At 48.9% G+C, this 26,790-nt stretch overlaps 2 protein-coding genes across 7 annotated transcripts; both read left to right on the plus strand.

Annotated features, from left to right (window-relative positions):
* The first annotated feature begins 2,766 nt into the window (after nt 1-2,766).
* Nucleotides 2,767-5,206, plus strand: RPL8 (ribosomal protein L8). Its single transcript, XM_033842651.2, has 6 exons — nt 2,767-2,791; nt 3,026-3,172; nt 3,253-3,394; nt 3,643-3,861; nt 4,665-4,780; nt 5,009-5,206. Exons 2-6 carry the CDS (start codon nt 3,035-3,037, stop codon nt 5,165-5,167), a joined length of 774 nt encoding a protein of 257 aa, XP_033698542.1. The 5' UTR covers nt 2,767-2,791; nt 3,026-3,034; the 3' UTR covers nt 5,168-5,206.
* A 1,526-nt stretch (nt 5,207-6,732) lies between these two features.
* On the plus strand, nt 6,733-19,600 carry ZNF34 (zinc finger protein 34). Of its 6 annotated transcripts, none has more exons than XM_073794323.1 (6): nt 6,733-6,849; nt 13,747-14,067; nt 14,148-14,650; nt 14,940-15,066; nt 15,465-15,575; nt 17,620-19,600. In XM_073794323.1, exons 3-6 carry the CDS (start codon nt 14,618-14,620, stop codon nt 18,981-18,983), a joined length of 1,635 nt encoding a protein of 544 aa, XP_073650424.1. In that variant the 5' UTR covers nt 6,733-6,849; nt 13,747-14,067; nt 14,148-14,617; the 3' UTR covers nt 18,984-19,600. The 6 variants fall into 6 exon arrangements, with proteins under 6 accessions (XP_073650424.1, XP_033698540.1, XP_073650427.1 ...); XM_033842649.2 differs by lacking the exon at nt 6,733-6,849 and having other exon boundaries at nt 6,861-14,067; nt 14,148-14,200; nt 14,472-14,650; XM_073794326.1 differs by lacking the exon at nt 6,733-6,849 and having other exon boundaries at nt 6,861-14,067; nt 14,148-14,200; nt 14,564-14,650.
* Nucleotides 19,601-26,790: the final 7,190 nt, after the last annotated feature.

The raw sequence follows: 26,790 nt of genomic DNA on the forward strand, positions 1-26,790 counted from the left end.
TCCAGGGCCTCCGTGGCTGAGTCCCATCATCCTGAGCAAACAGACTATTAACAGTAAGGGGCCTGGGGAACTTCCCTGGTTGTCCAGTGGCTAAGACTCCGTGCTCCCGATGCAGGGGGCCGGGGTTCGATCCCTGGTCAGGGAACTAGATCCCGCATGCCGCAACTAAAAAAAGAGTTCACGAGCAGCTAAGACCCGGAGCAGCCTAAATAAATAAATAAATAAATAATATTTAGGGACTTCCCTGGTGGCGCAGTGGTTAAAACGCCACCTGCCAATGCAGGGGACACGGGTTCGAGCCCTGGTCCGGGAAGATCCCACATGCCGCCGAGCAACTAAGCCCGTGCGCCACAACCGCTGAGCCTGCGCTCTAGAGCCCACGAGCCACAACTACTGAGCCGGTGTGCCACAGCTGCTGAAGCCCGCACGTCTAAAGCCTGTGCTCCGCAACAAGAGAAGCCACCGCAATGAGAAGCCCGCACACTGCAACGAAGAGTAGCCTCCGCTCGCCGCAACTAGAGAAAGCCTGTGCGCAGCAACGAAGACCCAATGCAGCCAATAAATAAATAAATTAATTAATTTGAAAAGATTATTTAAAAAATAATAAATATTTTTTTAAAATGTCAGGGGCCTGCATGGTTCCCCAAATGGTCACAGTGCCCTTTCTCTGGGCCAACCCAGATTACTTTCCAGCTATTTCCGGCCTGCGATTGGGATTCCAAGCTGTAAGTGTTCCCAGGGGAAAAGCCCAGTTTAAAAATTATTTTTGGGAATTCCCTGGCAGTCCAGTGCTTAGGATTCCACGTTTTCACGGCCATGGGTGCAGGCTCAATCCCTGGTCAGGGAATTATGATCCCGCAAGCTGTGCGGCCAAAAGAAAAATTATTTTCAAAGAGCTGTGTTTCCAAGGCCAGTCTGGGCCATCTACTAGATTTTCTGTAGTCTAGTAGATGGCCCAGAGCAATAACACTTTCAATGAACCGGAACAGACGGAGCCCCCGAAGGCCATCACCATCCCTGAGCACTCAGGAACCTCATGGTGTGCTAAAATGTACCTCGGGTTTCTTTTCTTTTTTTTTTTTTCCTCGGGTTTCTTTTAATCGGGGATGGTAAGATATGCAGACTCGGAAGTGAAGGAAGACATTTATACTCACGGGTCTCTGGAATGGGAGGCAGGGCACACCACATGGGGCCACACAGGGAAGCACTAGGTTGGTGAGGAGGCAAAAGAGGGGAGGGAAGGTGTGGCCCAGAGCCTTCACTGGGGTTTCCGCAGGAAAGAATGGGCAGGGCAGAGCAGGCACGCTGAGTAAGCTGAGAATCATGTGTTTGAATAATTTCAGCAGGCTGCAGGTTATCAGGTTATGGTTGGTCTCTAGTTGTCCCATACCTGGCGCTGGGGTGATGTAGGGCAGGGAAACATTGGTGTGGGGTGTGAGTCTCATAAAGGAGACAGCTGGGAGTGTGGGCTCTGGATTGGTTGGTTTGTGCCAAAGCCTCGCTCTAAGGTCCTTTGCTGCCTCCAGGATCGCCTTTTGGATTTAGCCTCGCCTGACTCAAAAGCTGGCAGGAGGAACCGGGAGACCCCAAGCCCTGAACAGAAGCAGAAGCTCCCTGAGTCCCCCAGGGAAATGTTACCTGAGGAGGTCAGGGGCTTGGGGTCCTGAGAGCAAAATGAACGAGGTGCCGGAGGGGGCCTGAGGAGGTGGGCAGCAGGGGCTGCGGGTGACAGGCCTGTGCCCAGCACAGAGAGGCCTTGGCACCACCTGCTCCTGTCTGACTCCTGCCCTGTAGTCAACTTTTTTTCCCACTTGGACCGGAGTCCCTTGAAGGCAGGGTTTGTGGTGTTTCCATCTTGCCTCTCTCAGGGCCGCCCCCCCATACTCCATCCTAGGGACCCCACAGCCCACAAGTCCAAGCACTGTCCCCACCTCCATCCCACTCTTCCTCTGCCCTTCTGGTCTTCCAGGTCTATCCCGAGCTGACCCCAGAGTCCGTCACCCTGCCCCAGGGCGGCCCCGGTGCCCCTCAGCTCCTGGCCCTGCTGTGCGCTGTGCAGCCTCCGGATGAGCTATCTCTGCCGAGTCGGCTGTCTCTCCGGGCGCCTCGTGCTCCCCTGTGGCTTCAGCATGTGGCCACATGGACCCTTCCTTCCCTCTCCTGTCACCTTCTCCTGATGTCTCTCTGGCCTCCACCCCTGCAAAACCCACCTGCCCGCACTGGTGCAAACACACCACCCCAGAGCCCTGAGTGCAAGCCCCTCTGCTCCCTGAGACCCCTGCCCTCACTCTCTCCCTACCTCGCTGCCTCTCCCTCCTCAGGCGTCACCTGCACACCCACTGCCCTGGTCACTAAGCTCTCCCTGTCCGCGCCTACTGACAGGTCTCACTCAGGGGATCCACCGCCTCTTCGGCTAATTCCAGGGATCCTCTCTGGAAGGACCCCTCCCACTTCTCCAGAAGCCCCCTGCCCGAAAGATGTGCCCTACTGGAGGCTCCCTTTCTGGTAGGCTTGCCCGCCCACTCGACGGCCCCGCGGCGGGAGAGCAGCATCCCCGCCAAACCACCGGAGCCTCTGCGCACTGCGGGACCAACCACCTCAGTTCGCCTGCGCTGAGGCCCCGGCGCGAGGGAGGGGCCCCTGGCGCCCGCGAGAGGACTACAAGTCCCGGCGTGCCTTGCGGTGGCGGCCGCCGCTCCTGGCCGGAAGGTTAAGGGCTCTCGGCCCCACCCCGGAAGGTAGGGCGGCTCTCAAGGGCCGCGTCTCCTCTTTCGGCAGTGCCCGGCAGCAGGTAGGATGTGTTGGTGCCTCCTGGTGCCATCCGGTGCCATCAGGCGCCATGCGGCGCCCTAGGGCCCGTGAGGGACCCCAGCCAGCTCTGCAGAAGGCGCCAGGTCGCACGGCCGGGGAGGGGGACGCGAAGGGTGCCGAGACCTGGAGGGAGGAGCCGGGGGAGCGGGAGCCCTGAAGTCGGGGTGGTGGGGGTGCCTGGGCCGCCCGGCCGCTGACCATGAGCCACCCCCAGACCGCCGCGATGGGTCGCGTGATCCGTGGGCAGAGGAAGGGCGCCGGCTCCGTGTTCCGCGCGCATGTGAAGCACCGAAAGGGCGCCGCGCGTCTGCGCGCCGTGGACTTCGCCGAGCGACACGGCTACATCAAGGGCATCGTGAAGGTTCGGGGCGCGGGCTGGGGCGGGTGGGGGTGTGGGGCGCCCGGCGGGACCCACGCCACTCAAGCCGCCTCGACCCGCAGGACATCATCCACGACCCGGGCCGCGGCGCGCCCCTTGCCAAGGTGGTCTTCCGGGATCCGTACCGTTTTAAGAAGCGGACGGAGTTGTTCATCGCCGCCGAGGGCATCCACACTGGCCAGTTCGTGTACTGCGGCAAGAAGGGTGAGTGTCGCGCCTAGATGGAAGGTGGCGGTGGGGAGGAACCTGCGGTTCCTTGAGGTTTACGCCTTGGGTCGGGGGAGGAACACTGAGGCAGCAGACCTGCTTGGCCACGCATACTCGGTGGGTGCCTGGAGAACTGTAGGAGGAGGCTGGCTGTGGAGTGCTGCGCTGGCTTTGTTTTTGGCAAGCAGTGGTTAGGACACCACCTTACGCTGTTGACTGCCGGCTGCTGCTGCTTCCCCTTGCAGCCCAGCTCAACATCGGCAATGTGCTCCCGGTGGGCACCATGCCCGAGGGCACCATCGTGTGTTGTCTGGAGGAGAAACCTGGTGACCGGGGCAAGCTGGCCAGGGCCTCTGGGAACTATGCGACTGTCATCTCCCACAACCCTGAGACAAAGAAGACCAGAGTGAAGCTGCCCTCGGGCTCTAAGAAGGTCATCTCTTCCGCCAACAGGGCTGTGGTCGGTGAGTGGAAGGTGTCGGTTGAATGCTGTGGGTCTCCTGTGGACAGCCAGCAGCTAGATAGGGACCTGGAACCCAGCTGCCTGCTTCACTGAAGTGTGGGCTGTGTAAGCTTGAGCACAGCTCTAAAGCGGGCACAGCAGTTCCTACTTAACTGCTGGTTGGGTATTGAATGAGACCGAACCCGCTGAGACTCTTAAGGCAGACTCGTCTGCGCTTGGGGATAACCTGGACTTATGTGATCCCTGCCCGTTAACATCCTACCAAGATATGTGTGATTTCCTTAAAGGCACCCAGGAAAAAAGCACATGAACCCAAGTTTGTTTACTTTGGTTTTTGTCAACATCTTTGAATCCATGTGGCAAAGCCAGTCTTGCATGGGGGAGGCTCTTGAGGATGTGCTCACAGGATAAACAAAACAATGGCAGAGAAGTGGCAGGCTGGGTCAGCTGTCCTGTTTGGGGTGGGGAGGTGCTTGCAGGAGTGCAGTGTCAGACCCTGCAAAGGGGACGACTTCCTGGAGAACCGTGGATCAAGGCAGGCATTCCAGACGATGTGAATAAAGCCCTGGCTTAACGACCCTGCAGCGCCTGAAAAAACTTGTCGGCTGATAGGCTGCAAGGGGACTTGGTGCTTGGTGATGGTTTCGAGGCATTTCTGAGGTTCCTGGGAACGTGTGATGCTGTATGACACACGGGGGTGGGACACTGGCACGGACCGAGCAGGGGATGCTCTGCCTGATGGGAAGGTCCCCCAGTGCTGGGCAGGGTGTGATACATCTCCCTGAGGTCCCTGGTCTCCAACAGGTGTGGTGGCTGGAGGTGGCCGCATTGACAAGCCCATTCTGAAGGCCGGCCGTGCCTACCACAAGTATAAGGCAAAGAGGAATTGTTGGCCACGTGTGCGGGGTGTGGCCATGAATGTAAGTGGCCCAGAAATGGACAGTGGTGGGGGTATTCAGTGTACTGGGGCTGTGAGATGGGGTGGACAGGCTCCTTCCTGTAGTGTTCCCTCTTCTCTGTGGTGGGGGATCTGTACTGTGAGGCTCTCGGTGATGGTTTGTAAGCACAGGCTGGTTGATTATACCCTTCCCCAAGCCCTCCTAAGGCAGGTCGGGGCCACACCCAACACCACTTCCCTCTTCCCGCAGCCTGTGGAGCATCCCTTCGGAGGTGGCAACCACCAGCACATCGGCAAACCCTCTACCATCCGCAGAGATGCCCCTGCTGGCCGGAAAGTGGGTCTCATTGCTGCCCGCCGGACTGGGCGTCTCCGGGGAACCAAGACTGTGCAGGAGAAAGAGAATTAGGGCTGGGGGCTCAATAAAGTTTGTCTTTTTCACAGCTGAGCTGCGCTTTTCCATGGTTTCAGAGGGAAGGGTCCCTGCTGGGAGGAGTGCCCTGGTGTTCCACATAGGGAGGAAGGAGGAAGATGAAGTAGTTGCACTAGTGAACAGTGGAAGCTTTGGACAGAGAAGGTGGGGCTGCTGGGTTGCTTCACATCTTGACTCCTGGAATCCCCCACCACCTGCACGTGGAGCAGAGAAGCCCACTCACAAGGAGTGTAGCCCCCAGACCTCTGTTCACTAACTTGTCTTGAGCACTTGGAGAATCTGGATGAGGGTTTGGGTGCTGTTGGGTGAGAGAGTGGTGTCCCTGGAGCCACAGGCTGGAGAGCAGGGGTGCTGCCTTGCAATGGAAGGACCAGACTAGTTTCTCAACAGATGGGCTTCCTTTTTGGCAATAGCCCACTAGCACCTTGTCCCAGACTAAATGATAGACTGGTCAAAGCTGATAGAGCCAGGGCAGACTGGGCACCAGAATGGGAGTGGAGGCCCATCAGTGCCTCAGGACCAGGACACTTGCTTCCCAGAGGCCAGCCAGAGCCTCCCGCCCCTAGTGGTACCCCTTGTGAGCTGATGTGAAAGCAGGAGCTGCAAGCCAGTGTGCCTAACTGACCACTGGAGTGAGTGGTAGGCCGATTGGGACAGCAAGGGTGGATGGCAGGCTGAGGTGGGATGCACCTTTACAGAGTGGGCACAAGGGCACTGGCTGGAGTCTCTGGCAGCCACCTTCCTGAGTCTCACGCATGAGAACTGGTCCCCTTGGCTGTTCCGGGAGACTGGCAGGGTTCCTCCTGGGTAGTAGGGCCTCACTGGTTGCCAGGTGGCTACTTGTTTTCATGGTTCATACCTGTCTCTAGTGTGAACCTCAGTTCTAGTCTTGCCTTCCTGGGGCCCCACGTGTCCTATGCCACCCACGCCTAGACAGTGACCCAGTAGGGCTAGGACCTCGGTCATGAGAGGAGGGCAATGGTTCCTTCTGAAGGAAAGGGTACTGGACATGTTTGCCTGAACCATAACCTGCTTGCAGTATTGCTCCCTTCTGGGTAAAGTGGCCTGGGGCTTTGTCCAGGGGACTGGCCAACAGGGAGAGTTTGCTCCAGGAGCATTCGGGCACTCAGACCCTGAGTGGACACTGGACCCCATTTATACCCTAGAGCACGGGCTCTAGGCATGCGGGGTTCAGGAGTTGGGGCTGGGGGCAGTGGGTTAAACTAAAACGGGCTGCTTTGACCAGTAAGTATCCTCTTCACATGGCCCTGAGAAAAGGCGTGGCTTTCTGCCTTTAGCTGCAAAGGAAAGGGCCTGCCTGAACTTTTGTTGGTTGCAGTGCCTTGAGTTTCACTGAAAAGGAGAATTACTGGCAATCTGCTGGTCACCAAAGCCTCCGCCTTGCCTTCGCTGCGAAGCCTGGGGGTCGTGGTTCCAGACTGCCACCTGGTGGCAGCGTTCCCGATCTACGATGCAGCTTCTACTTTCCTCGAGGCGGCCGACCACCGAGACGCGGCGTCCGTTTCCCAGAGCGACCCTAAGGCGTCTTCCGCCGGGATCCGGGAGGAGGGCACGTCACTTCCGGTCGGGTTTCGGTCGGCTGGGCAGGAGCAGCAGGCGGGGCCTGGTCGTGCAGGCTGCTGTTGGGCGGCGCTGAGGTGAGTGTGGGTCGGTGGGGGCGGGGGCGGCGGCGGCTGGGCCTCCCGGGAGCCGAGCGCGGACCCTCCCTTCGACACCGAGAACTCCCGCCCCGGGTCCCACTGCAAGACCCCGAACCCTACTGTTCTCCCCCGGTCGGGGTCGTTGCTTGCCAGGCCCCTCTCCCGCCGCGGAGTCTCCGTCACCGGTCCCAAGCCCGCCCTGGGGTCTCTCCACCGGACTCCCCTCCCGGGTCGCCCCAAGGGGCTGCTTCCGCGGCGCGAGATGCCGCCGGTAACCAGGCGCCGCGCGCGCCGGCCTCGCACTGTTGTGCTCCCCTCTCCCCCTCCGCCCCCAACTCGTTCCGCCCCCGGTACCCTCCTCGCGGGTCTCCAGCTCGGGGGGTTCATGCCCGTGCACACTCCCGTCACCTCCAGCGTCAGCCCGCCTCCGCATTTCCCCCGCGGCCCTGCGGGTCCCGCCCCCCGCCCCCCGCCCCACCGGACGTATCTCCCTTCCTTCCCACCCTTCTGCTTCTGGCCCACGGAAGCCTTTCTCCCAGCAGCCAAATTTTTGTTTCTCTTTCTAGAGGCTTTTATTCAAGGTCTGAAACCTTTTTATTTGCCCCATTGTTTTGTGCCTTTAAAATGTGGCATTAAAAAATCCTTTTCGTTAAAACTTAAGGACAGAGAATGGATTAGCAAACGTCAGGGACTGGGATTGCCACTTCTCTTTTTGCTAGTTTTTTCAAACCCACCCACTCCCCCGCCCTTTTTTTTGGTAATTTAAGAAAACTGTTAAAAACCCTGGCGGTCCAGTGGCTAAGACTCTGCACTTCCAATGCAGGGGGCCTGGGTTTGACCCCTGGTCGGGGAACCAGATCCCACATGCCGCAACTAAGAGTTCGCATGCCGCAACTAAGACCCGTAGCAGTCTAAATTAAAAAAAAAAATCTACTTAGCAAATTTCAAAGTATATAATACAGTATTGTTGATTATAGTTACCTGGCTGTTAATTAACTCTCCAGAACTTATTCATCTTGCATAACTGAATGTTTGTACTCTGACCAACATGTCCATTTTCATTAATCCCCAAACGCTGGCGACCACCATTCTACTCCTTGAGTCTATGATTTGGACTGTTTTAGATACCACGTATAAGTGAGATCATGCAGCGTTTGTCTTTCTGTGTCTGGCTTATTTCACCTAGTATAATGCTCTCCAGGTTCATCCATGTTGTTGCCAATGGCAGGAATTCCTTTTTTTATGACTGAATAATATTCCATTGTATATATATGCCACATTTTTTTCCCCTTGTTTTTTATTTATTTATTTTTGGCCACATTTACTTTATCCTTTCATCCATGGACAGACATTTAGGTTGTTTCCATGCCTTAGCTGTTGTGAATAATGCTGCAGTGAACACGGGAGTGCAGATCTCACTTTGAGCTCCAGATTCCATTTCCTTTGGATATATACTGAGAAGTAGGATTGTTGGATCATATGGTGGTTCTACTTACAATTTTTTGAGAAACCTTCATACTGTTTTTCATAGTTGATGCACCAATTTACATTTCCACCAACAGTGTGTAAGGGTTCCCTTTTCTCCAAATCCTCACCAATGCTTTTTTTTGCTTTTTTCTTTTAAAAGGTAAAGGATGTTCTTTTTTAAAAAATTAATTTATTTTTGGCTGCATTGGGTCTTCATTGCCGCACACGGGCTTTCTCTAGTTGCGGCAAGCGGTGGCTTCTCTTGTTGTGGAACACGGGCTCTATAGGCGCGCGGGCTTCAGTAGTGTGGCACTCGGGCTCAGTAGTTGTGGCTCACGGGCTCAGTAGTTGTGGCGCATGGGCTTAGTTCCTCTGTGGCATGTGAGATCTTCTCAGACCAGGGATCGAACCCATGTCCCTTGCATTGGCAGGTGGATTCTTAACCACTGTGCCACCAGGAAAGTTCCTCTTTTGCTTTTTGAGAGTAGCCATTCTAACAAGTGTGAAGTGGTATCTCCTTGTGTTTTTTTTTAATTAATTAATTTTATTTATTTTTGGCTGCATTGGGTCTTTGTTGCGGTGTGCAGGCTTCTCATTGCAGTGGCTTCTCTTGTTGCATGCAGAGCACAGGCTCTAGGCACGTGGGCTTCAGTAGTTGTGGCTTGCGGGCTCTAGAGCACAGGCTCAGTAGTTGTGGCGCACGGGCTTAGTTGCTCCATGGCATGTGGGATCTTTCCGGACCAGGGCTCGAACCCGTGTCCCCTGCTTTGGCAGGCGTATTCTTAACCACTGCGCCACCAGGGAAGCCCCTCCTTGTGGGTTTTTTTAAAATTAATTTATTCATTTATTTAATTTTTGGCTGCATTGGGTCTTCGCTTGCACATGGATTTTCTCTAGTTGCTGAGAGTGGGGGCTACTCTTTGTTGCGGTGCGCGTGCTTCTCATTGTGGTGGCTTCTCTTGTTGCAGAGCACGGGCTCTAGGCATGCGGGCTTCAGTAGTTGTGGCATGCCGGCTCTAGAGCGCAGGCTCAGTAGTTGTGGCGCACGGGCTTAGTTGCTCCATGGCATGTGGGATCTTCCTGGACCAGGGCTCGAACCTGTGTCCCCTGCATTGACCGGCGGATTCTTAACCACTGTGCCACCAGGGAAGCCCTCTCCTTGTGGTTTTGATTTGCAGTTCCCTGATGATGAGTGATGTTGAGCACCTGAGCATATAGCTGTTGGTCATTTGTATGTCTTTTTTGGAGAAATGTCTATTCAGGTGCTTTGCCCACTTTTAAGTTGGGTTATATGGTTTTTTGCTATTGAGTTGTGTGAGTTCCATATATATTTTGGATCTTAACCTCTATCAGATATGTTGTTTGCATGTATTTTCTCCCATCTCTTAGATGCCAGAAAAATAACTCTGTTGATTGTTATTTTGCTGTCAGCATGTTTTCTTATACCTCTACACACTTAATAGTGTTTCTGTATTTTAAAATCTACTTATGTATCATACTGTTGATATTCTACACTTACCAGTTTTACTCAGTCTTATAACTTGTGTTCTGTCTCCTCTGTGACAGTGATGTGTTCATTCCTTTCAACCACTGTGACCTTGCCTGTTCCCTGATGATGAGTATTGAGGTTGCTCCCTTTTTTGCTTGTACACAGACATGCAGGAACATCCTTGTGTGTCTTTTGTGCATTGGCAAGAGTTTTTATAGGGCGCGTACCTAGAATTAGGTTTCCTGACCCAGGGGTTTGCAGAGTTTCAGCTCTACCGGGTGGTGCCTGATCGATTTCCAGAGTGACTACCAGACTACCTACGGGACTCTGAGAGTCCATGTTTCTCATGTTTTCAGCGGACCACCAGGGAATTCCCTTTTAAATTTTTGATGGTTTGTTTCTTTTTGTTTTGTATATTTAAATATATGCTGTATACTTTTATTACATATGTTTGAAAATATTTTTTTTCACCTTGCAGTTTGCTTTTAAGTTTTTAAAAATACTTCTTTACTTATTTGGCGGTGCCAGGTCTTAGTTGTGGCACTTGGGATCTTCGTTGCCACCTGCGGGATCTTTAGTTGCGGCATTCGAACTGTTAGTTGTGGCATGTGGGATCTAGTTCCCTGACCAGGGATTGAACCCAGACCCCCTGCATTGGGAGCGTGGAGTCTCAGCCACTGGACCACCAGGGAAGTCCCAGTTTGCTTCTAATTTTGTGGTGTCTTGTACAGAAGGTTTTTTTGATGGAGTAAAATTAAGCAACTTTTCCTTTATGGATGGTGTGTTTTCTGTATTATTTCCTTATAATAGCTGTAAACATTTTAAAGAAACATTTAGGCCTTCAGCCTGTCTGAAATATATTTTTGTGTGCCGTGGAAGGCAGGATCTAATTTTACTTCCCTGTGGAAATTCAGTTGTGCCAGCTTCATTTATTGAACGGTGCATTGCTCTTAACATTGCAAGTGTGTCATTAATATATGCGTGGATCTGTTCCATTATCCTCTTTCCTGTGCTCTTACAATCAGCCCTCTGTATCTGTGGGTTCTGCATCTGTGGATTCAACCAACTGAGGATTGAAAGTGTTGGAGGAAAAAAAATTGCAGAAAGTTCCAAAAAGTAAAACTTGGATTTGCTACACCTAGCAACTTTGTATAAATTTTTATTTATTTATTTGTTTATTTGTTTATTTATGGCTGCGTTGGGTTTTCGTTGTTGCGCGCGGGCTTTCTCTAGTTGCGGTGAGTGGGAGCTACTCTTCATTGTGGTGCGCAGGCTTCTCTGTGTTGCGGTGGCTTCTCTGTGTTGCGGAGCACAGGCTCTAGGCATGCGAGCTTCAGTAGTTGTGGCACGCGGGCTTTAGAGCGCAGGCTCAGTAGTTGTGGCACATAGGCTTAGTTGCTCCGTGGCGTGTGGGATCTTCCCTGACCAGGGCTCGAATCCATGTCCCCTACATCAGCAGGTGGATTCCTAACCACTGCGCCACCAGGGAAGACCCACCTGGCAAGTCTTTACATAGTATTTCCATTGTATCTACAACTATTTACATAGCATCTACATTGTGTTAAGTATTGTAAGTAATCTAGAGATGATTTAAAGTATACGGGGGATGTGTATGTGTGTGGGTTATATGCAAATACTATGCCATTTTATATAAGGGAGTTGAGTATTTTTAGATTTTGGTATCCTATTGGGGTCCTGGAATCAATTCTGCATGGACACCTAGGGACAGCTGTATCTCACTTTTATTACCACAGTCTTATAATAAGACTTGATATCTGGTAGGGCATGGCTCTGCCTTAGTTCTTCTTTGGCATCGCCTTGGTTAATCTTAGAGCATTACTCTTGTGATATTTAGAATCATTTTGGTCAGATATCATGATATGTCCCGTTGCAGTTTTGCTTGTACAGAATTAATAGATTCATTTGGGGAGAACTGACATTTTTGTGATATTGAGCCCTCCTGTTTATGAACGTTGTCTTTTTCTCCATAGGTTTTGTTTTTTTATGTGTGTGTCCTTCAATGAAGTTTTATCATCTTGTCCATAAAGTTACATTTGTTTTGTTAGATTTCGTAGGTGCTGTATAGTTTTTGTAGCTGTTAGGAATGCTGTTTTTTTTGGTTGCTGATTGTTAGTATATGGGAGTAATATTAATTAGTCTATTGACCTTGTATATGGCAATCCTGTTGAACTTTTATCATCCCAACACTAGGTTGATACTCTCGGATTTTCTATGTAGGTTGTCTTTTTTCTTCTTCTTCTTTTTTATTTTGGTTGCGTGGTGGCATGTGCAATCTTAGTTCCCCAACCTGGGATCAAACCCGTGTCCCTTGCAGTGGGAGCACGGAGTCCTAACCACGGAACTGTAGCTTCTATTTCTTTTTCTGTGACTTAATGCATTGGCTAGGGTCTTTGGTACACTGTTACGTAGCAGCTGGGTGAGGGAGCAAGCATCTGCCTCTTGTCGCTGACTAATGCTAATGCTTCTGTTGTGTTCCCTTAGCGTTGTTATGAAACAGACTTGAGTGCTAGGAGTGCCAGGGTCTTGGCCTGCACTCTGAGAACCGCCACTCTTAATGTGTGGTATGTAGAGTTGTGTTCCCTTTTTTGTTCTTAATAGTATTTCCTTTCCCACCTTTTCCCCTTCCCCACATTGGACTTGCCAGACATTTGTGTATTTTATTAGCATTTTCAAAGAACCAAGTTTGAGATTATTTTCTGTTTCTTTAAACTGTGTTTATTTTTTTTCATCTTCTTTCCTTGAATTGCTTTCTTATTCTGTGCCTGGTTTCTTGTTGAACGCTTAGATTATTATTTCCATCTCTTTGTTAAAATAAGTGCATTAAGGTTTCCCTTAGGTAGTCTCTGTTTCCATTTCCACCTTAATTTCCATTTCTATGTTTTTCTTGAAGGGGGGGTTCTTTTTTAAATCAGATATTTCTAGTGGAACAACAATATGAAAGTTTGCCAAATGATATCAGCCTTTGGAGCTTTTTGTGTTTTTTATATATATATATATATATATATATATATACACACACACACACATATATATGTGTATATATATATACACACACACATTTTTTAAGATTTATTATTATTATTTTTTTGTGGTATGCGGGCCTCTCACTGCCGCGGACTCCCATGTTGTGGAGCACAGGCTCCGGATGCGCAGGCTCAGCGGCCGTGGCTCACGGGCCCAGCTGCTCCGCGGCATGTGGGATCTTCCCGGACCGGGGCAAGAACCCGTGTCCCCTGCATCGGCAGGCGGACTCTCAACCACTGCGCCACCAGGGAAGCCCATATTTTTTATTATTTATTTATTTTATTTTATTTATTTTTGGGTGCGTTTGGTCTTAGTTGTGGCACGCGGGATCTTTTGTTGCGGTGTGCGGGCTCTTTGTTGCAGCGTGTGGGCTTCTCTCTAGTTGTGGTGTGTGGGTTTTGTCTTCTAGTTGTGGCGTGCAGGCTCCAGGGCGTGTGGACTAAGAAGTTGTGGCACGCGGGCTTAATTGCCCCGTGGCATGTGGGATCTTAGTTCTCCGAGCAGTGATCAAACCCACATCCCCTGCATTGGAAGGCAGATTCTTTACCACTGGCCCACCAGGGAAGTCCCTGGAATATTTTGAAACTTTCTTTTTTGCCTGGTGTGTGTTGTTTCTTACAATTTCAGTGTACATTTTGAAAAAGTGTATTCTCTGTGCTTTAAGTAAGTATCCTCTATTTGATCCACTCATTTCTGAGGGAAGTGTGTTAAAATCTCTCATTCCAGGGGAGGGTTTGCACGTTTCTCTTTGGCACTGCACTTAGCTTTGGCTTTCTACGCTTCAAGGATTTGTTTGTAGATACACATGTTTGTAATTACAGCTTTTGGTGGATTTTTCGTTTTATTAATACCCGGTGTCTGCTTTTGTTCCTAATAATGATTTTTGCTTTCAGTCTTGTTTTGATTGGTATAAACATCGCTAAGGCACATGCAGCAAAGCATGTTCAGCTCGCAAACACCGTGCTAAGGAGAAGAAGGCAGCACGGAGTGCAGAAGGCATAGCCCCTCTGACAGAGTCTGCAGGGCGCTGATCTGTGCTGCCAGGAGCCCGGCAGAGGCTCTCCTGGGAGGCCGGCAAGTAGGCAGAGCCTGCAGCGGCGGCAGGGCTGCCAGGGCCTGGTTCTGTGGGCCGGGCCCCTCGAGCTGTGTTCGGGTTGTCAACTCTGCTGTATAAACGTCATACTCCAATAAAGAGCTTTAAAGATACAGAAAAGGTAAATATAGCTATTATAGCTTTATTTTAATTAGTGTTTCTTTGGTCTGCCTTATATTTAGCCTTTCTGTGTTATTGTAGGTTATATACGTGCATTTTGTGTATCTAATTGGAGGGTCTTGTGCTTCCAGTAGGTGAGCTTAATCCTTTTACTTCTAACTGTTACACATCCATTGGTCTTGTTTTTACTAGTTTTGTATTTTTTGCCTCATCTTTGACTTTGCTTTATGCCTTCTATTGATTTTTTTTTCGTTTAGCTCCTTTTTTTTTCCTCAGCCCTTAATGTGTTATCTTTATTCTTTCATGTAAAGTGAATGACTGTCTCCATCCTCCTCTTGAATGAGACTACTTGGTGCCCGGGAGGAGGTGGGGGCAGATGACCTGAAATGTTGTACGTGTCTACAGGGAGCAGAGTCTGCCCGGAAGGCCGAGCCCTGAGGCTGCGGCTGCAGGAGGGGCCCGGCTGGACCTCCACATGTGCCTCTCTCTTCCCTCAGCACCTGAGTGACTGGCTCCTGCCTCAATCCCCGGGAAGCCCAGGGTACTAGGCGATGGCAGCTTTGTATCTGTCTGCCCTGCCCCAGGTGAGCATCTGTTTTCCCCAGAAGGCGTGAGGTCTTCTCCCAGGGCTTCCCTGTCTGCTTGGCCTCAACAAACACTGTCAGGCGTCTCTGCTGTGGGGCGCTGAGAAGAAGAAGGGTGACCCTGGGAATCCCCCAACCTCCCTGAGTGAGCTGGCTCAGCAGCCAAGGGGTCAGGTCACCCCCTAGGGCCACGCTGAGGGATCAGGCCTGTGATCACCCCTGTGCTGCTTCTCTAGCCCGGGCCCAGCCTGAGCCACGCTTGGGCCTGCAGCAGCTCTTGTTGTTCCAGGCTGAAGTGACCTTCGAGGACGTGGCCGTGCTCCTCTCCAGGGAGGAGTGGGGCCGTTTGGGCCCTGTTCAGAAGGGCCTCTACAGGGATGTGATGCTGGAAACCTACAGGAACCTGGTCTCGCTGGGTGAGGCCCCTTCCTGGGATGCAACTCAGGGAATAGTCCTGGGGGCTCAGGGCTCAGCAGGGGCTGGGCTGGGGGCCTCATCCCCTGGGCCCAGAGATGGGTGTCACTGACCCTCGTCCCAGGCAGGCCTGGTCTGCACAGAGGAGGGCCCTGGGTGGGGCTGGGTTCGCCAGCACCAGATAAGACTGCCTCCCTGCTCCAGGCCCAATGTAGGTGCATCTCCTGGTGGAGAGAGTCCTCTGTGCTCAGATCTTCATCTTCATGACCACATCCACCTCTCCAGGGAGTTTCCAGACTTCCCATCACCCCCTGTACCTGTGTGTCCTCTCCCCCGCCAGCCCCAGGGTGAGCCCACACTGTGTCCTTGGCATCAATCCCAGGCCCCGTCTCCTTCCCAGGAGCTGGACCTGCAGGCCCCAAGCCAGAGGTGATTACACAGTTGGAGCGAGGGGATGAGCCGTGGGTCCCGGACGTGCAGGGGAGAGAGCGACCGACCATCGATGGCTCAGGTGCGTAGGGGGGCTGACTTCCTGACTCACTTGCTGAACAAGCATGTGTGGGGGTCCACGATATGTAGTGTCAGCCGACTCATGAATTTGGAGGAGGATGCATTATGGCCAGTGCAGTAGCCCTGGGAGTGGCCTCTGCTGAAACCCAGGTCACCTTTGCCAGCCTGGGTGCCACAGTGGGGTGACTTTTTCTTTTAGTTGAAGTATAGTTGATTTACAATATTCTGTTAGTTTCAGGTGTTCAGTGTAGCGATTCAGTATTTTTACAGATTATATTTCATTTAAAGTTGCTACAAAGTAATGGCTATGTTTACCTGTGCAGCACAGTATATCCTTGTTGCTTATTTATAGGGTGATTCTTGAGCTGAATCTTCTAGGAGGGTAAGAGGGGGCAGTGTTGGTGGAGGAGAAGAGGGGAAGGCACTCGGGTGTGCTGTGAAGGAAGGCCAGACCCCCAGGACTCCATGGAGCCCTGCTGTCCAGGGCTCATGCCCTCCGAGGGGCGTCAGACCGTCAGGCGGGGCCATAGCGATGGAGAACATCGCTTCGTTTGCTCTCTTCTAAGTTAACCTACTAGATGATTGCAGGCTATTATAGGAAAGGGAGGGAGTACACATCACCCCAGATTTCAGCACCCAAATACAAATGTGTTCCGGTGTGTACATGCTGTCCATTTTCCAGTGAAGTCTGGTCTGTACCTGCACACAGACATCGCTAGGAATGCAGTGATCTGTGTGCATTGAAGGGTCGCTGGATTTTTCACTGAATGCATTTCTATTTCTGTGCGCATGAGCTGCGGTCACTGCTCTCAGTGGAAGTGCTATGGGGAATGGTGTGCTGTGGGGAATGGTGTCCTCTGGGTTCATTGCCACAGAGAACGCTGATGAGTGACTTTTTGCAGGTGTCTTGCTGATGTCCTAGGAAGGAACTATTGGCTCAAAGAACTTGAATTTCACGTTTGTAAATTTATTTATTCAAATATAAATACTTACAGAAATGGGACAGACCCTATTTACAGCTCAGTCGATTTTTACGAAAATCCATCATCCAGATCAAAATAGAGAACATAATCTAGTTCCCTGGGAGCCCACAGGTCCTCCTCCATCATTTCTCACTGCTCCCCACTGGCCCTTCTATCTGACTCCTATGGGGCACCTGCATGTGGTGAGCCTGCCATGTTGTATGGAGTTTGTTCAGTCTGTTCGCTGTTCTGTCGTGAACACACCACAAGTATTTTCCATTGTACTTCTGCAGGGCATTTGGTTGTCCCCATTTTGGGGCTGTGTGTGTGTGCGTGTCTTGGCTCACAGAGAATGCATTTCTGGTGAGTGTAGTCCTGCAAGTGGAGTCACTGTGTGCCTCGTCAGGGAAGAAAGGGTGGAGACATGGGCCTCAGACTTGAGGGCATCCCGTGTTACATCTTGAGTTTAAGGCGCTGGTGGCTCCCGGCCTCTCAGGCCCCTGGGAAGAGCCCTGGGAATGGGCGTGGCCTGCTAGGGAGGGCTGAGGGACCCAGCCTCTGTGTGCTCTACCCTCTCTTCCTCAGTTGGCATGAGCTCTGCTCTCTGCCCTTCTGGGGAGGCAGCTGGTTTTCCCACCATGGATTTTGGGGTGGATTAGCTATTGTTAGGCAGCCTTACACTCGCTCAGCTTTAATTTCTTTGTCAGATATCCTTCATGAGTTTTGGGACCCCTCCTTGCTCTGGTTTCCATGATGCTATGAAGCTTCCATCTTCTGTCCTTTTGTGATGAGGATAGGTATCCTGCAGTCCCAACCAAGCATGCTCTGTGGGCAGAAGGCAGGCAGGAATGGTGTGGGTGTTAAGAGTTGGGCGGATGCTTGTGCTGCCGCGAGATTGCAGCCCTGGGCGAGGCTTTTAAGCCTCTGGGCTCCAGGCTCTCATGTCTGCAAGACTTTGGAGATGGTGTTTTTGTGACTTTGGAGATGATGGAGATGGTACTTCACAGGTGGTCAGCAGCATCTTTATACCTTCCTTCCAGAGTCAGAACAGGTGACCCTGAGGTGTTCCATTTGTTGTTTCAGCTCATGGGACCAGGACTGAGAATCAGGAGTTGACTTCAAGCGAGATGCTCTATGGGGAAGAACTGGACCGACTCAGGGGGAGTTTTCTCCAGGGACCTGAGCCAGGAGAAGCCTGTGAGCATGTCAGGGAGCCAGAGGGGAGCATGGACGGGCCTGTGGAGCAGAGAGGCCCCAGACCAGTCACACTGGCCAACAAGGAGAGTGGCCTGGAGTCTGGGGGAAACCTCAGGTTGGGGTCAAGCACTCTCCCTGATCAGAGACCTCACAAATGCGATATATGTGAGCAGAGTTTTGAACAGAGATCGTATCTTAATAACCATAAGCGTGTACACAGGTCCAAAAAAACAAATATGGTGCGTGATTTAGGGGAAGTTTTCACTGCAAATTTAGTTGTTAAAGAAGATCACAAAATTCCTATTGGAAAAAAATTGCATTATTGTGGTTGCTGTGGGAAAGCCTTCAGGTACAGTGCTAACCTTGCCAAGCACCAGCGGCTGCACAGCGAAGAGAAGCCCTACAAGTGCGACGAGTGTGGGAAAGCCTTCCACCAGAGCTGCGAACTCATCAATCATCGCAGGATGCACTCCGGGGAGATCCCCTACCGCTGCGATGAGTGCGGGAAGACGTTCAATCAGAGGCCAAATCTCATGAAGCATCAAAGGATCCACACTGGGGAGAAGCCCTACAAGTGTAGTGAGTGTGGGAAGCACTTCAGTGCCTACTCGTCCCTCATTTATCACCAGAGGATCCACACTGGAGAGAAGCCCTACAAGTGCAACGACTGTGGGAAGGCCTTCAGTGACGGCTCAATCCTCATCCGACATCGTCGGACTCACACTGGAGAGAAGCCATATGAGTGCAAAGAATGTGGCAAAGGCTTTACCCAGAGTTCTAACCTTATTCAACATCAAAGAATTCACACTGGAGAAAAACCCTATAAATGTAATGAATGTGAGAAAGCCTTCATCCAAAAAACCAAGCTTGTTGAACATCAGAGAAGCCACACCGGAGAAAAGCCCTATGAATGTAATGACTGTGGCAAGGTTTTCAGCCAGAGCACCCACCTCATCCAGCATCAGAGGATCCACACGGGAGAGAAACCCTACAAGTGTGGTGAGTGTGGGAAGGCCTTCCACAACAGTTCCAGACTCATCCACCATCAGAGGTCACACCACGGAGAGAAGCCGTACAAATGCACTGATTGCAAGAAAGCCTTCAGCCAGGGCACATACCTCCTGCAGCACCGGAGGATTCACACCGGGGAGAAGCCGTACACGTGCGGCGAGTGTGGCAAGGCCTTCCGGCACAGCTCCAACATGTCCCAGCATCAGAGGATTCACCTCCGGGAAGACTTTTCCCCATGACTAGGGGAGGCCCCTGAGGTCTGCTGTGCACTTCCTGCATGTGACCCACCCAGCCCTTTACTTGCTGTCCACATAGTGTTGTCACAGGTGAAAGAGCATTTCTGTCTAATTAAAAAAAGTCTTAAAACAGAAACAGTGCATGGTCACTTTAGAGAAATCGAGTGACAAACGTAAGCAAACAGGAGAAACTCCTGTAGCTTCCCCTTAGACAAAGAGAACTCACCACCACTGCGCCCGGTGTAGGTTTCGTCCAGACACACCAAACAGCATCCTCTAGAGAAGTACTGTGGTGCTTTCTGTGCAGCTCGTTTCCTCAATCCTAGAAAACTCACACTGGAGAGATCTATGTGTTTACATTGTTTTACACATTGTAAATTTAAAAAAATTGGCATATTGTTCATACTTTTCTGTATCACTTAGTAGAATTAATAATTGCCTTTTTTCTTGTGGTAAAATAATATACAATGTTACATGTACCATTTAAGCCATTTGTGACTGTACAACTCAGTGGCATTAGATGCATTCACAATATTGTATAGCTATCAGCAAATCTGTTTCCAAACTGGTTTATCTGAAACAGAAACTCTGCACCCATTAAACAGTAACTCTTCACTCTCCCCCTTTCCATTTTTCTGTCTCAGAGAATTTGCCTATTCTAAGTACGTCATATAAGTGAGGTCATACAACATTTGCCCTTTATGTCCTGGCTTATTTCACTTAGCATAATGTCCTCAAGGTTCATCCGTGTTGTAGCAGGTGTCAGGACAACATTCTTTCTTTACAGCTGAATAATAACTGCACTGTTTGTAGATACCATGTTTTGTTTACCCATCATTTGTTGATAGATTACTTGGGTGTTTCTGCCTGTTGATTATTGTGCATAATGCTGCTATGAACATTGGTGTACAGATCTGTACTTGTACTTTACCTACTTTCAGTACTTTGGGGTATAATCCTAGGAGTAAAACTGCTGGATCATATGGTAATTCTATGTTTAAATTTCTGAAGAATGGCCACACTTTTCCACAATGGCAGTACTATGTTATATCCCCACTAGCAATTCACGAAGTTTCCAGATTCTCTACATCCTTGTCAATACTTGTTATTTTTCCATTATTTTGTTCATAGTCATCCTAATGGGTGTGAAGTGGTAACTCACTGTGGTTTCGTTTTGCATTTCCATGATGACTAATGATATTGAGCATCTTTTCATATGCTTTTTTTTTTTTTTTTAAATGGCTTTACAATCTGGCTTCAACCTTTTTTTTTTAAATTTATTTATTTATGTTTGGCTGTGTTGGGTCTTCGTTTCTGTGCGAGGGCTTTCTCTAGTTGCGGCAAGCGGGGGCCACTCTTCATTGCGGTGCGTGGGACTCTCACTGCTGTGGCCTCTCTTGTTGCAGAGCACAGGCTCCGGACGTGCAGGCTCAGCGGCCATGGCTCACGGGCCCAGTTGCTCCGCGGCATGTGGGATCCTCCCAGACCAGGGCTTGAACCCATGTCCCCTGCATCAGCAGGTGGACTCTCAACCACTGCGCCACCAGGGAAGCCCTCATTTGCTTTTTGACCATTTATTTCTGTGCCTTCTTTGGAGAAATGTCTATTCAAATCCCTTGTCCATTTTTGAATTGGGCTGTTTGTTTTTGTTGTTGAGGTGTAGGAGTTCATGTATTTTGCATAGTAATCCTTTATCAGATATACTACTTGCAAATATTTTCTCATTCAGTGAGTTGTCTGTCTACTCTCTTGATAGTGTCCTTTGATGCGAGAAGGTTTTAATTTTTATGATGTTCAGTTTATCTATTTTTTCTCTTGTTGCCTGTGCTCAGGGTGTCATATCCAGGAACTCATTGCTAAATCCAAGATTATGAAGATTTGCCCCTACATTTTCTAAGGGATTTTATATTTTTAGGTATTATGTTTTAGTCTTTGATCTGTTTTGAGCTAATTTTTATATGTGGTATAAGATAAGGGTCCAACTTCAAACTTTTCTACGTGTGGTTATCCAGTTTTCCCTGTAACATTTTTGGAAGTCTTTTTTTTTTTCCCCCACTGAATGTGTTAGCTTAAGCTGCCATAACAAAATACCACAGACCAGGTGGCTTAAAAACCAGAAATTTATTTCTCACATTTCTGGAGACTAAGAAGTCCAAGATTGGGCTTCCCTGGTGGTGCAGTGATGAATAATCTGCCTGCCAATGCAGAGGACATGGGTTCGAGCCCTGGTCTGGGAAGATCCCACAGGCCACGGAGCAACTAAGCCCCTGCGCCACAACTAGTCAGCCTGTGCTCTAGAGCCTGCATGCCACAACTACTGAAGCCTGTGTGCCTAGAGCCTATGCTCCTCAACAAGAGAAACCACTGCAATGAGAAGCCTGCGCACCTCAATGAAGAGTAGCCCCTGCTCGCCACAGCTAAAAGAAAACCCTCGTGCAGCAACAAAGACCCAACACAGCCAAAAATAAATAAATTAATTAAATAAATTAAAAAAAAACAAACCAAGTCCAAGATCAAGGTGTTGGCTGATTCAACTCCTGGTGAGGATTCCTTTCCAGGCTTACAGTACAGCCGCCTCATTGTGTCCTCACTTGGTGGAGAAAGATCTCAGGTGTCACTTCCCTCTTCTTATCAGGGCACCAGTCCTATGGCATTAGGGCTCCACCCTATGACCTCATTTAACCTTTATCACCACAGGCCTTACCTCCAAATACAGTCACATTGGGGGTTAGAGCTTCAGCTTATGAATTTTGAGGGGACACAAACATTCAGTTCATAACAAATGGTCTTTGGCATCCTTGTCAAAAATCGATTGTACATGCAAGGGTTTATTTCTAGGCTCTATTCTCTTCCATTGGTTATATGTCCTTATGCCAGTATCACACTGTTTTGATTAGTGTAGCTTTGTAGTAAGTTTTGAAATCAGGAAGTGTATGTCCTCTAACTTATTAATTAATTAATTTGGCTGCACTGGGTGTTAGTTGTGGCATGTGGGATCTTTAGTTGGGCATGAGAATGCTTAGTTGTGGCATGTGGGATTGTGTTCCCTGACCAGGGATTGAAGCAGGGTCCTGTGCATTGGGAACACAGAGTCTTAAGTCCCTGGACCACTAGGGAAGTCCCTACCTGTTCTTTTTTAAGGTGGTTTTGGCTGTCCCTTGAGATTGCATATGAATTTTAGGATGGGTGTTTCTCTTTCTGCAAAAAAATGTCATTGGGATTTTGATAGGGATGGTAGTGAATCTGTAGATCACGTTGGGTAGTATTCTGCCTCAGTTGACATGATTAAGTGGGGTTTTTTCCTCGTTTTATTAACGTGATGTATTACAATGGTTGATATTCATATGTTGACCCTTCTTGCATTTTGGGAATAAATCCTGCTTGGTCATCATGCATAATCCTTTTTAAATGGGGATTAAAAAAATTAATTAATTTGGCTGCGCCAGGTCTTAGTTGTGGCATGCAGGATCTTTGTGGCGGCATGCGCGATCTTCAGTTGTGGCGTGCGAACTCTTTTAGTTTTTATAAATTTTATTTATTTAGTTTTGGCTGCGTTGTGTCTTTGTTGCTGTGTGCGGGCATTCTGTTGTTGCTGCGAGCGGGGGCTACTCTTCCTTGCGGTGCGCAGACTTCTCATTGCGGTGGCTTCTCTTGTTGCGGAGCACGGGCTCTAGGCACGTGGACTTCAGTAGTTGTGGCACGTGGGCTCAGTCGTTGTGGCTCACGGGCTCTAGCGTGCAGGCTCAGTAGTTGTGGCGCACGGGCTTAGTTGCTCCATGGCATGTGGGATCTTCCCGGACCAGGGCTCGAACCTGTGTACCCTGCATTGGCAGGCAGATTCTCAACCACTGTGCCACCAGGGAAGCCCGCGTGTGAACTCTTAATTACGGCCTGTGGGATCTAGTTCCCTGACCGAGGATGGAACCCAGGCCCCCTCCATCGGGAGTGTGGAGTCTTAGCCACTGGACCACCAGGGAAGTCCCCATGCATAGTCCTTTTAATATGTTGCGTTTGGTTTTCTAGTATTTTGTTGAGGATCTTTGCATGAATACTCATAAGGGTATTGGTCCATAGTTTTTTGTCTTTGTCTCTCATTGATATCATGGTAATGTTAGACTCATAGGATAAGTTAGGAAGTATTACTTCCTCTTCAGTTTTTGGGAAGAGTTTGAGAAGGGTTGGTGTTTATTCTTTTTAAAATGTTCTGAAACCCTCTCTGTTGGGCTTTTCCTTGATATCCTTATATCAAAAGAGAGTCTCTTGTAGACAGCATGTAGTTGAATCTTGGCTTTTTTAAAAAAATTTTATTTATTTTTGGCTGCGTTGGGTCTTCGTAGCTGCACGCAGGCTTTCTCTAATTGCGGTGAGTGGGGGCTACTCTTTGTTGTGGTGCGTGGGCTTCTCATTGTGGTGGCTCCTCTTGTTGCAGGTGGCTTCTCTTGTTGCAGAGCATGGGCTCTAGGCACATGGGCTTCAGTAGTTGTGGCACACGGGCTCAGCAGTTGTGATGTGCGGGCTCTGGAGCGCAAGCTCAGTAGTTGTGGTGCATGGGCTTACTTGCTCCGCGGCATGTGGGATCTTCCCGGACCAGGGCTCGAACCTGTGTCCCCTGCATTGGCAGGTGGATTCTTAACCACTGTGCCACCAGGGAAGTCCTTAGTTGATTTTTTTTTTTTTGTAGTGTACCATTTTAATTCCCTTCTTTACTTTTCTGTATATTTTTTAGCTATTTTCTTAGTCTTTACTTTGGGGATTACATTAAAAGATGATAACAACTTAGTTGGAATAATACTGACTTAGTTTAGTAGTGTAAACACACTCTACATCTCTGTCCCCCCTTTATGTTGTTATTGTCACAGGTCACATCTTTGTATGACACACTACGATTATTGTCATGCATTTGCCTATTAAATCATGTAGGAAAAGGAGACGTTACAAGCTGTAACAAAAGTATAGTAATACTAGCTTTTTATATTTACCTATGCAGTTCCTTTTACTAGTGTTCTTTATTTTTTCTTGTGGTATTGAGTTACTATCTAATACCCTTTTATTTCACTGTACATGAGGAGCCATTCTTCGGTTGCTGCTTTCAGAATTGTCTCCGTCTTTGGGTTTTGACAACTTGACTCCAATTTGTTTCACTGTGGACCTCTGTTTATCCTGTTTGGCATTGGACGTGCATATTCACATCTCAGATTTCAGAAGTTCCTGTCCATTATTTCTTCAGATATCTTTTCTGCCCCTTTCTCTTCTTTCTAGGAGTCCTGTAATGTGTATGTTGGTACATTTGATAGTGTTTCATAGGTTTCTTGGATCTGTTCATTTTTCTTCATTTTTTTCTTTCTGCTCCTTATACTGGGTAATTCTAATTGTCATTTTTTTTTTCTTCACATCTTTATTGGAGTATAAATGCTTTACAGTGTTCTGTTAGTTTCTGCGGTATAACAAAGTGAATCAGCTATATGCATACATATATCCCCATATCCCCTCCCTCTTGAGCCTCCCTCCCACCCTCCCTATCCCACCCCTCTAGGTCATCACAAGTTGATCTCCTTGTGCTATGCAGCAGCTTCCCACTAGCCGTTCATTTTACATTTGGTAGTGTATATATGTCAGTGCTACTCTCTCACTTCATCCCAGCTTCCTCTTTCCCACCGTGCCCTCAAGTCCATTCTCTACATCTGTGTCTTTATTCCTGCGCTGCTACTAGGCTCATCAGTACTGGTTTTTAAAATTCCATATATATGCATTAGCATACGGTATTTGTTTTCCTCTTTCTGACTTACTTCACTCTGTATGACAGATTCTAAGTCCATCCACCTCACTACAAATAACTAAATTTCGTTCCTTTTTATGGCTGAGTAATATTCCATTGTATATATGTGCCACATCTTCTTTATCCATTCATCTGTTTTTTTTTTAATTTTTATTTTATTTATTTATTTTTGGCTGCACTGGGTTTTCATTGTGGTGTGCGGGTTTCTCATTGCGGTGGCTTCTCGTTGCGGAGCATGGGCTCTAGAGTGCAGGCTCAGTAGTTGTGGCACATGGGGTCAGTAGTTGTGGCTCATCAGCTCTAGAGCGCAGGCTCAGTAGTTGTGGCGCGCGGGCTTAGTTGCTCCGCGGCATGTGGGATCTTCCCGGACTAGGGCTCAAACCCGTGTCCCCTGCATTGGCAGGTGGATTCTTAACCACTGCACCACCAGGGAAGCCTATGGCAGGTGGATTCTTAGCCACTGCCCCACCAGGGAAGTCCTCCCATAGGTTTTGGATTGTCGTGTTTTTGTTGTCATTTGTTTCTAGGTATTTTTAAATTTCTTCTTTGATTTCTTCAGTGATACCTTGGTTATTTAACAGTACACTGTTTAGCCTCCATGTATTTGTGTTTTTTTACAGTTTTTTTTCCTGTAATTGATTTCTAATCTCATAGTGTTGTGGTGGGTAAAGATGCTTGATATAATTTCAATTTTCAGAAATTTTCCAGGACTTGATTTGTGACCCAAGATGTGACCTCTTCTGGAGAACATTCTGTGTGCACTTGAGAAGTATATTCTACCACTTTCGGGTGGAATGTCCTAAAAATATCAATTAAGTCTGTCTGGTTGTTTGTGTCATTTAAAGCTTGTGTTTTCCTTATTTATTTTCTGTGTGGATGATCTGTCTATTGGTGTAAGTGGGGTGTTAGAGTCCCCCACTATTATTGTGTTACTGTCGATTTTTCCTTTCATGGCTGCTAGCATTTGCCTTATGTATTGAGGTGCTCCTATGTTGGGGGCATACATTTTTTAAATTTTTTGTTTATTTATTTTTGGCTGCATTGCATAAATACAATTGTTATGTTTTCATTTTGAATTGATCCCTTGATCATTATGTAGTGTCCTTCCTTATCTCTTGTAACAGTCTTTATTTTAAAGTCTATTTTATCTGATATGAGTATTGCTACTCCAGCTTTCTTGTGATTTCCATTTGCATAGATACCTTTTTCCATCCCCTCACTTTCAGTCTGTATGTTTCCCTAGGTCTGAAGTGGGTCTCTTGTAGACAGCATATATACAGATCTTGTTTTTGTATCTATTCAGCCAGTCTGTGTCTTTTGGTTGGAGCATTTACTCAGTTTACATTCAAGGTGGTTATTGATCTGTGTGTTCCTATTACCATTTTCTTAATTGATTTGGGTTTGTTTTTGTGGGTCTTTTTCTTCTCCTGTGTTTCCTGCTTAGAGAAGTTCCTTTAGCATTTGTTGTAAAGCTAGTTTGGTCGTGCTGAACTCTCATAGCTTTTGCTTGTCTGTAAAGCTTTTGATTTCTCTGTCGAATCTTAATGAAGTCCTTGCTGGGTAGAGTAATGTTGGTTGTAGGTTTTTCCCTGTCATCATTTTAAATAGGTCCTGCCATTCCCTTCCGGCTTGCAGAGTTTCTCTGAAAGATCAGCTGTTAACCTTATGGGGATTCCCTTGTATGTTATTTGTTGCTTTTCCCTTGCTGCTTTTAATATTTTTTCTTTGTATTTATTTATTTTATTATTTTTTCTGCAGCACACGGGCCTCTCACCGTTGCGGCCTCTCCCGTTGCGGAGCACAGGCTCCGGATGCGCAGGCTCAGCGGCCATGGCTCATGGGCCCAGCCTCTCCGTGGCATGTGGGATCCTCCCGGACCGGGGCATGAACCCATGTCCCCTGCATCGGCAGGCGAACTCCCAACCACTGCGCCACCAGGGAAGCCCCTGTATTTAATTTTTGATAGTTTGATTAATATGTGTCTCGGCGTGTGTCTCTTCGGGTTTATCCTGTATGGGACTCTCTGTACTTCCT

Source organism: Tursiops truncatus, chromosome 17 (assembly GCF_011762595.2).
Source record: "Tursiops truncatus isolate mTurTru1 chromosome 17, mTurTru1.mat.Y, whole genome shotgun sequence".
NCBI lineage: Eukaryota > Metazoa > Chordata > Mammalia > Artiodactyla > Delphinidae > Tursiops > Tursiops truncatus.

What these genes read in the sequence shown, in the direction of transcription:
- RPL8 (XM_033842651.2), top strand. Translation starts at nt 3,035, where the DNA reads ATGGGTCGCGTGATCCGTGGGCAGAGGAAGGGCGCCGGCTCCGTGTTC. An exon ending in ACATCAAGGGCATCGTGAAG is followed by an intron (nt 3,173 to 3,252) that starts GTTCGGGGCGCG and finishes CTCGACCCGCAG; the next exon opens with GACATCATCCACGACCCGGG. An exon ending in TGCGGGGTGTGGCCATGAAT is followed by an intron (nt 4,781 to 5,008) that starts GTAAGTGGCCCA and finishes CTCTTCCCGCAG; the next exon opens with CCTGTGGAGCATCCCTTCGG.
- ZNF34 (XM_073794323.1), top strand. Translation starts at nt 14,618, where the DNA reads ATGGCAGCTTTGTATCTGTCTGCCCTGCCCCAG. An exon ending in ATCTGTCTGCCCTGCCCCAG is followed by an intron (nt 14,651 to 14,939) that starts GTGAGCATCTGT and finishes TTGTTGTTCCAG; the next exon opens with GCTGAAGTGACCTTCGAGGA. An exon ending in ACCGACCATCGATGGCTCAG is followed by an intron (nt 15,576 to 17,619) that starts GTGCGTAGGGGG and finishes TTGTTGTTTCAG; the next exon opens with CTCATGGGACCAGGACTGAG.